Source organism: Trachurus japonicus, unplaced genomic scaffold (genome assembly GCF_045865225.1).
Source record: "Trachurus japonicus isolate A0001 unplaced genomic scaffold, Traja_1.0 AP031100.1".
Lineage (NCBI taxonomy): Eukaryota > Metazoa > Chordata > Actinopteri > Carangiformes > Carangidae > Trachurus > Trachurus japonicus.
Window position 1 is genome coordinate 328,377 of NW_028221233.1, and position 10,111 is coordinate 338,487.

The 10,111-nt window shown below is 42.7% G+C and overlaps 1 protein-coding gene across 1 annotated transcript in view; it reads left to right on the plus strand.

Annotated features, from left to right (window-relative positions):
• LOC146959761 (copine-4-like) overlaps window positions 1-7,469 on the plus strand; it is a gene marked incomplete at its 3' end in the record, with an annotated part of 49,019 nt that extends 41,550 nt beyond the window's left edge. The window contains exons 14-15 of the mRNA XM_085772937.1: window positions 863-996; window positions 7,209-7,469. Of these exons, the coding sequence (XP_085629063.1) occupies window positions 863-996; window positions 7,209-7,469 (395 nt within the window). The remainder of the gene's footprint in view (window positions 1-862; window positions 997-7,208) is intronic.
• Window positions 7,470-10,111: the final 2,642 nt, after the last annotated feature.

Here is a 10,111-nt window from a genome sequence, read left to right on the forward strand (position 1 = left end):
TTGATCGATTCTGAGCTCTGATCAGCTGATGGCTCCTCAGTACAGACAGAGAGAGTAAGAGAGCGGCTCTGTTTAGCTGAAGGTCTCTCGTCCTCTCGCTGCTAAAAGTCCTTCAGAGACTCGGGGACACTTCAGCACGACACCTTTAATTAAGACTGTGTGTGTGTGTGTCACTGCTGCCTCAGGGCATCCACACACACACACACACACACACAGATTTAACTTGTCTCTATGTATCAGGACTAGGGATGTCACGATTACTTGTTTTCACAGTTAAAGGGACAACGAGGAGTTTCTATTTGGTTATAAAAAAGTCTGATATTAATGTGGATGAATCTCCGTTACCACTTGTTAATGGCTCCATTTTAGATAAATCTATGGTTTTGTCTCTATGGTTATTTTGTTATTATTAGTGGTGGTGGAAATGCTGGGCGAGCCGACCAGCGTTTCTTTACTTACTTACTTACTTTACTCTTTTACTTTGGCGAGTCATGAGAATAACGCCGCCGAATCTCCGTTTATGGTGGGAACTACGACGGTATGTGATCGTCTTCCAACCTCTGACTTTAATTCTTGATGAATGAAAACATGAGTCTGTCTTGCGCCGGTCAAAGAATTTCACGGTGCGGAGGCTCATAAATGTAGTGTGAAAACACTTCGCTTTAACAAAACTCCTCGTTGTCCCTTTAAAGAAACTGAATATGTTGCCATGGAGACCTCCAGTGAGGGACGGTTGACAGGGTTCAAGACTCTCGGTTCTTGGCGTCTCACTTTGTTCGTCTCCCAGATGGAGCTCAGACTGGAGACCATCTGTCCTGCGATGCGTTCACTGACCCAGTGTGTGTGTGTGTGTGTGTGTCAGGTATCCAGGGGGTGGTGGAGGCCTACCAGGCCTGCCTCCCCAAGCTGCAGCTCTACGGCCCCACCAACATCGCCCCCATCATCCAGAAGGTGGCCAGCTCCGCCTCGCAGGAGGTCCACACCAAAGAGGCCATGGTGAGAGCAGATGGAGTCAGTCAGGCTGGCTGGCTGACTGCATGGGGGGAATCAAACCTGCAGCGCCACAACGGGGCTGTACAGATAGATAGATGAGCTTTATGTCGGTGTCACTCCACAACACACAATAAAAATCCAGAGACAATATAAAAATACAATATTCATTACAGAATTACCCGTTCCCCCTTGACAACATTAAAAGTGTTGGGGACCACTCAAAAAGAGAGTTGTGAGACACCAACTAATAAAATCAAGAATAAAAACGTACATTATAGTACCATACAAACAAAAAACTAAACAATTGTTTTATGAACTGGAACTCATGAGAGACAGTCTTCTATTGAGGATGAGGTGGCAGGCTTTGGCACATTCGTTAATGCAGTGTTTGCCAGCTAAAATTACACACAATTTATTCATATCATCAAGATCATTAAAACTAAAATAGAACTTAGAAAGTGTACTAAATACATAGCCCTCGTGAAAGTCGGTGCAGCTGAAGATCAGGGAACCAGAGAGAGAAAAAAGAAAGAACCAACAGTTTTTACCCAGCATGCACCAGTAAGGTCAGACAGACAGACGCTAACGAGGCTAAAAGTGGAGACGGAAATCAGTTTGACATCAAGATTCAAGACGCGATGTTATCAAATGTTGGCAATCACGTTCGCAAATTAGTCGATTTTAGCCAACATTTTAGCACTCAGCAGATGTTAGCAGATGATTGTGAATATCTCTAATGTCTGATAAACATCTGTGTTGCCATCTTTGTTTACATCATCACTCGGGGTGACTCAACACCGTCACACAAAAACCATTGAGCTATTTAACGTTCCGATGTTCACCACAACATCTGATATCGGCTAAAAATACAATACGTTAGCAAATACAATATGTTAGCATCTTCCAGACTTGAACAACGTGAAATGTATCTCGGGTGTGCGTTGACTATCCACAGTTCTACTGCTTTCCTGTTTTGTTTGTTTTATTTGTTAGGATCCCCATTAGCTGCGCTCCAGAACGCCGCTAGTCTTCCTGGGGTCCCCTATGTTACGTTCCATTAGCAAGGGTGTCACATCAACGTTAATGTAGCGTTACTGTTACTGTTAGCCAACTTAATTCTAATCATTTTAACTCAAATGTTGTTTACCCACCCTGAGTGATGACGCAAGGAAAGATGGTGACGCTGTGAATATGGTCAATTAACTGTGCGTTCACACCAAAAGCTTCCAAAGCGCCAAAACGCTGGAAGTCCATTCATTTTCAAGGAGAGCCCGGCGACACTGAGCGACCAAAGCGTCAACTGGCGTCGCCGCGCTTCCAAAGCGTACAAAGCTTCCAAAAGCTTTACCAGACAAGAAGTTGAGCCTTGGTTAACTTTAGGGTAGGCAAGGCAAAGCGAGGCAAGGCAAGGCACTTTTATTAGCCTGTTTTTACAAACAGTTTGTCTCAAAGGGCTTTACATGGCATCATAACAACATTCTCTGTCCTTAGACCCTCACATCCACTGAGGAAAAACTCCATAGAAAACCCTTTTAACAGGATAATTAGCTATGACGCGGTTCGGCGGCAACCGGCGGCAACCTGAATAGAGATGTCCTTTGGCTCCCTTTTTTTTTTTTTTTGTCCTTCGGCTCCCCAATGACCAGCGCAATCGAACTTTGACGTCAGTCACGTGACGAGCGACCAAAGCGGCTGAAAATATTTGCCGTTTTGGGAGCTGTCTTGTCTGAAACGCACCCTCGAGCCTTTTTGACGCTTTGGAAGCTTTTGGTGTAAGATGTTAGCAACATTCATAGAGTAATGCTGCGTTCAATTGTACTCGAAATTTTCAATATGCGTTTCATTGTGCCAGCTCGAAAACATGCCCGCCCACAGTAAGGTGATGTTTTATTTGACTGCTTTCCGAGCATCAAAACTACTGGGGAAGTCTATCAACTACTTGAGGGCCAGGAAGAAAAACGTCAAGTATGACACAAAGTAAATACCATTACAAAAATTGACATCAAGATTCAACATTGGCGAAATGAGATGCTAGCAGCTGTTAGCAGATGTTTATCAGACATTAGTAGACGCTCAGTAGATGTTATCAAATGTTAGCACACATTAGCAGACATTCACAGTTCTGAGTTCTGAGATGTTCAGCAGATTAGCCAACATTTTTCTTGTCCTGCCATTAGCGGACATTAGCAGATGGTAGCTAGATGTTTATCAGACATTAGCTGATATTAGCAGATGTTAGCAGGCATTGGTAGAGTTTAATGGGTCTGCATAAAATGAGCGAAAAATGAAAACTGCAAACACAGAGTTGTTTTAGTGATAAAGGTATCATGTTTATGTCCATATAACTAGCCAGAGCTGCTGAAGGTTGATATCGTGAAGAGGATACGGAAAAAGCTGTCATGGGACCGTAATATATTCCTGTGCATGCATCCTGGAAAACAACACACGGACCGTCTTCTAAATATTTAGAAAAGTTGAACGACCCTGTGTGGAGGAATACTGAGTGAGTTGGTTAGTTCCAGATAAACAAACTTCGTTCCAACCAGCTGATGCATTGTATTTTTTTCTTTCTACACTGCAAAAATTCAAAATCTTACCAAGAATATTTGTCTTATTTCTAGTTGAAATGTCATTTCTAGTCAAAATAAATCTAATTTTACTTAAAATAAGACTCATCACATTTAATAAGTAGCTTGTTTTTAGACACTTTTTACTTTTTTCAAGCAAATTTTCCACTTAAAATAAGTAGAAAAATCTGACAGTGGAGCAAGTTTTTCATTCTTATTACAAGCACAAAAAACTTGCATTGACTGGCAGATTTTTCTACTTATTTTAAGTGGAAAATTTGCTTGAAAAAAGTGAAAATGATCTAAAAACAAGTTAATTTTTAGGTGAAGAGTCTTATTTTAAGTGGAAAGAGATTAGTTTTGACTAGAAATGAGACATTTTGACAAGAAATAAGACAAATATTCTTGGAAAGATTTTGAGTTTTTGCAGTGTATCGTACTCTTGAACTGGTGTATTATTTTGAGACGGGACTTCTTGTAGGCAGTGAAAATACGCCATTTCTTACCTCATACAACTCCCTTTATTAGGTCTTGAGCAGAGGTTGGGACAGGTGTGTTGAGAGAGAGAGAGAGAGAGAGAGAGAGAGAGAGAGAGGGGAAACTTTATTGATCCCAATGGGCAATTCAGTTTGCAGTTGCACCTAGCCATGGTGAATAAATACATAAATCAACAAAGGACAATACAATACCACAACCAGCATGACGTGAAAAGAGTCTCAGCAACACATTCAAATTGACATTCAACATTTAAAAGCCAGGGGAAATAAGCCAAAGATATGGTGTGCTCCTACACGCACACACACATATACTTAAGCAAGTAAAAATAAAAAGGAGAAAAGAACCAAACTAACCTCAGGACAATCTTATTCAAAAGCCTGATGGAGGATAGGATAAAAGAGTCAGAGTAGCGATTAGTTTTAGTCCTGGCTGCACAATAGCGCTGCCCTGAGGGCATCAGCATGAATTCACTCCTCAGGGCGTGGCCAGGCTGACTGATAATGCATTTGGCTTTTTGCACTAGCTGCCTCTTCCATAGTGAGCTCAGGTCATCGAGTTGCACTCCGATGACCTTGGAGCAGACCTTTATAATGCTGGGAAGACTGTTTTTGTCTTTCACTGATAGCCCATTAAACCAGCACACAAATGAAAAGGTTAAAAGACTTTCTGACTTTCTATGAAACAATGATAAAAGTTACTTAAAATAACTTTAGAAACACAGAAAGAGTTCACTTTGTTGTCCTCTCTTGACAATAGACTCCGTGTTTGCATGAAATTTTAGTTGATTATCAAACACTGTACCAAGGTATTTATAAGTATCCACAATTTGGACTTCCTCCCCATGAATTATGCTAGCTTTAGGGTCTAAGCTGTTTTTTCTGAAGTCTATTATTAATTCCTTGGTTTTGATTACATTTAGGTTGTAGTGTATTATATTCCTTAACTTTTTTACTTTAATATCTTAAATTATTGTATGTTCTTCTTTGTATGTATGTAGGCCTTTTTTGGACAGATGCTCTACTTCATGGGTTCCATAATTTGCTTAGAAGTCATCCGACCTAATGGGATATGCATGGTTCAATATGACTGAATGATCCTGTTGTCTACTCTAATGGGTAAGACACATGGGATACAGGATATGAGTTTTTTGCTAGCCTAAAAGTTAAAATGTCAAGTCAAAGGTCATTGGCCATCTGGACGGGAGGTTTCTCTCTGTCTGGAGAGGGTGGAGTGTTGGAGATGAGCCAACATATAAAAAGGAAGGTTTTAGAGTTGAGAGAGGGAGATCTCATTTTGGACCGGAGATGCTCCAGGATTCGGCATTTTTGTACACTGATCTTCTTCTTGTTAACTTCTTTTTTGAATACAAGCGAAGACGTGTCAGCGGTGATCCCTTCTTTTCATCAACACATCAATATACTAGGGGTGTGCATTGGCACTGCCCTCACGATTCGATTCGATTACGATTCAGCAGGTAACGATTCGATTCGATTCGATTCTCCGATGCATTGCAATGCATCAAAATTCTACTGCACACAACACGGCAAATTTTTCATCAGTCATGAGATATTGAACAACAGATTTTATCGGCTGCTATGTATTATCACTCTCCTGTATCTTTGACATAAATGTCATGAAATAAAATAAAATTGAATAGTACAGGGTATTGGATATGGGATTTTCAAACCTGAAAAAGAAAACATAAATCACTTCTAGGGCTACCCCCAAAAATTAGCCGACCAAAATTTAATTGGTCGATTGGTCGCAGGAAAAAACAAACAAACCTTTGGAGCCCTGTCTTGTCAATATTAACTCAAAATCAATATGACTGAACTATATGAATGACTATGGGGCTTTTATTTTGAAGGGCCAGATACAGGAAGTCGTGACACTTTCTGTTGTGGTTGTTTTTACACGGCACGGCGGGTCTCTCTCTCTGCATCAGAGACCCCCCAGCCTGAGCTCAGTCACTCCCCCTCCTCTACTGTGTTTATTGGTGATAAACGGCATACTGCCTGTAGTAGCCTAACGGTAAAACCCGACCGGCTTGTTGAATCTCGGAGCCAACACGGCCGGACTCATGAGCGTTAATTAATTAATTCTCAACCCGACCGCGGGTGAAAAATAAAAAAAGGAAAAAGAAAGTCAGCGGCAACACTGCTACTGCTACTGCTGCCGCTTAGCATGTAGCTACAGGCTGCGCATGTCGTTGCTCCGGAAACGCCCCCGGAGGTAATTGAAACTTCACAACTTTACTTGAGGCCAGAAAATAAACAGTGACATAATCGATTATGGCACGTTGCCGCATCGATGCTGAATCGTCCATGTCCCGCATTGCAATGCATCGCCGAATCGATTGTTGTTGACACCCCTACAATATACCACAAGGTCCAAGTGATTATCCTCGCACCATTCAGTAAAAGATGTGAGAGCACTGCCATGGTCAGACTGTGGACCTTGGAGTAAAGACAGCAAAGCAGTGTCGTCTGCAGGGCCGGCCCCTGGCATAAACACTCTATGTGGTTGTTTAGGGCCACAGCCGTTAGGTGGGGGGCCACATGATCAGAAAGGTACTGGGGTTCATCAAGTCATTTAAACATCCTGAGGTCTGCACGTGCAGCTATGAGCTTTATATGTAATTTGAAGTCAATATTCATTCTTTTATCTCACATTTGAGACATTTGGTGAAAATAGAACGGCAGAATGACAACATTTGTGCTCAAAAAACAATCTTACAAAATGTCATTTTAGACTTGTCTTCTACACTTATCTATTACTGTATTCATATCCTATTTCAAGCACCAAAAAACAGTTCATTCTCATGACTGAAGGAGTGTTTTCACAAGGGATTTGAAATTTTTCAAAAAGCAGACCTCAAATTTCCATCATTTGTCCTAAATTATTTCTTTCTACAGTGTTCTAGGACAAACTGGCCTCAGTGTGCTTACAGCGGAGGTTCTAATATTTAGACATAAAACACTTGAGTATTGTTACATCTGCAAGTATCTTAAAAAGATACATTTAAGAAAATATGTAAAAGTCGCTTAGAGTCACAAACAAAAATCTTGTTTAGGGCCACCAAAATCCTAGGGCCGGCCCTGGTCGTCCGAAAATTCATCCCTGTCTCTGTCTCTGTCTCTGTCTCTGCAGCAATACTTCATCCTGCTGATCCTGACGGACGGCGTCATCACGGACATGGCGGACACGCGGGAAGCCATCGTCCAGGCCTCGCACCTCCCCATGTCCGTCATCATCGTCGGCGTGGGCAACGCCGACTTCAGCGACATGCAGATGCTGGACGGAGACGACGGCATCCTGCGCTCGCCCAAAGGAGAGCCCGTCCTGAGGGACATCGTCCAGTTCGTCCCCTTCCGCAACTTCAAACACGTGAGCCGCGCTCTTGTTGCCATAGTAACAACAGTCAGACGTCACGTTTGTAGATTTTCCTGGTACGATTGTTGTCAGAAAAATAAACTAAACTTACTTATAATTACATTACTAATACGCAAAATATTGTAAGTAATTATAAATATAGGACCAATTATTAATGCCCCAGAGGAAGTATTTGAAATATTCAAGTCATTAATTGTTTAACCCTCCAGTCGTCCTTCTGGGTCAAATTGCCCCAATCTGTTCCCTTCCTTCCTTCCTTCCTTCCTTCCTTGCTTCCTTCCTTGCTTCCTTCCTTCCTTCCTTCCTTCCTTCCTTCCTTCCTTCCTTCCTTCCTTCTTCTTGCTTCCTCTTTTGACCCAATTGACCCAATCTGTTTCCTTCCTCCATCTTTCTTTCCTTCCCTTTTCCCTTCCTTCTTTCCCTTCTTCTTCCTTCCTTGAACAAATCTGTTCCCTTCCTTCCTTCCTTCCTTCCTTCCTTCCTTCCTTCCTTCCTTCCTTCCTTCCTTCCTTCCTTCCTTTTTGACCCAATTGACCCAACCTGTTCCCTCCCTTCTTTCTATCTTTCCCTCCTTTTCCCCTTTCCTCTTTCCTCCCATCTTTCCCTTTATCCTTTCTTCCATCTTTCTTTCCTTCCTTCCTTCCTTCCTTCCTTCCGGACCCAATTGACCCAATCTGTTCCCTCCTCCTTCCTTCTATCTTTCCTTCCTTTTTCCCTTCCTTCCGTTCTTCTTTCCCTTTGTCCTTCCTTCCTTCCTTCCTTTCTTGACCTAGGAGGACAACAGGAGGGTTAAGTAACATTTAAATTGCTACTAATTTAATGTTACGTTACATAAATCGACTAGTTTCTTGAACGCACACACTAAAAAAATGTTGGGTTATCTCTGTAACCCAATTTCTGAGTTATTGGTGTTGGGTTAAGTTTTTGGGTTATTTTTCCAGAGTGTAACCCATTTTCAGGGTTATAGGCTATGAATTGAACCCAATTCCTGGGTTGTTAAAGTAATTGGATTTTTCTTTTTTTTTTTTTTTACAAGAGTTTACTTTTACTAGGTTTATATTAAAACATAAGATAATCAATCAAGAAAGTTTTCTTTCTCTTTTGAAGAGGTACTAATGATAAGTAATTGTACTTGGAGGACCACTTAACCACTTTTCAACCTAGGTCTGCAGGGAGCGCTCCAAACTTGTTAACCAGTGACACCACTGCCATTCATTTCTGTGACAGTGGTGTCACTTGGTAGAAAAGTTTGGAGCACTCTCTGTAGTTTTTAAGACTCAAACTGTTGGGTAAAAAAAAAAAAAAAAACTAAAATTGGGTTGTTTTTCCCAATTGCTGGTTTGAAGAAGGACAAACCCCTTTTTTGGGTTATTTTAACCCAATGGGTTAAGAGAAAAAGAAAAAAAAAGAATAACCCAACCCGTTGGATTAACATTAACCCAAAAAAGGGGTTTGTCCTTATTTGAACCAGCAGTTGGGTTATTTTTTAACCCAACTGTTTTTAGTGTGCAGATCTGCCAATATGATTCCGACATAATCTGTTCTGGAAAGTGACGGTATTTAGGAACTTTTAAGATTAATAAATTGTGGCGATTAATTGTAAAGAACAAAGTAATGGTGACATCTCTAGTCAGTCAGTCAGTTTGTTTTGTAGCTACCAACCGTTTGATGTAGTTAAAGATCAGACGTCTCGGTTGTAAAACGATGGAGCGAAACATTTCATCAGCTTCTGATCACAACTTTGATGTTTGTGTGTGTGTGCGAGTGTGTGTGTGTGTTTGTGTGTGTATGTGTGTGTGTGTGTGTGTTGTAAATCAGTGTGATATTAATATCAACACGTTTGTTTATCTGACGCCCAAACAAACACTCAGAGCAAAGCAAAGTGAAAAGAAAGCAAAGTAACTCTGCAGCAGCAGATGGTGCGTTCAAGTGCAAACAGTGAGTGTAAATATAAAGTCTAAAGTGACCCTGTGTAACTGTGAGTGACTGTGAGGTGTTAGAGGAGGAGGGAGGAGGAGGAGGAAGAGGAGGAGAGGAAGAGAGGAGGAGGAGGAGGGGGGAGGAGGAGGAGGAAGAGGAGGGGGGGAGGACGAGAGGAAGAGAGGAGGAGGAGGAAGAGGAGGGGGAGAGGAAGAGGAGGAAGAGGAGAGGAGAGGAGGAGGGGGGAGGAAGAGAGGAGGGAGGGAGAGGAGAGGAGGAAGAGGAGGGGGGAGGAGAGGAAGATGGAGAGGAAGAGAGGAGGGGGGGAGGAGGAGGAGGAGGAGGAGGGGGGAGAGGAAGAGGAGGAGGAGGGGGGAAGAGGAAGAGAAGAGGAGGAGGAGGGGGGGGGGGGAGAGAGGAGGAGGAGGAAGAGGAGAGGAAGAGGAGAGGAGGGGAAGAGGGGGGAAGAGGAGGAAGGAAGAAGAGGAGGAGGAGAAGAGGAGGAGAGGGAGGAGGAAGAGGGAGGAAGAGGAGAGGGGGAAGAAAGAGGGGGGAGAGGAGGAAGAGGAAGAGGAGGGGAAAGAGGGGGAGGAAGAGGAGGAGTAGGAAGAGAGGAGGGAGGGAGAGAGGAGGAGAGGAGAGGAGGAGGAGGAGGGGGAGAGGAAGATGGAGAGGAGGAGGAGGAGGACGGGGGGAGGAGGAGGAAGAGGAGAGGAGGAGGAAGAGGAGGGGAGGAAGAG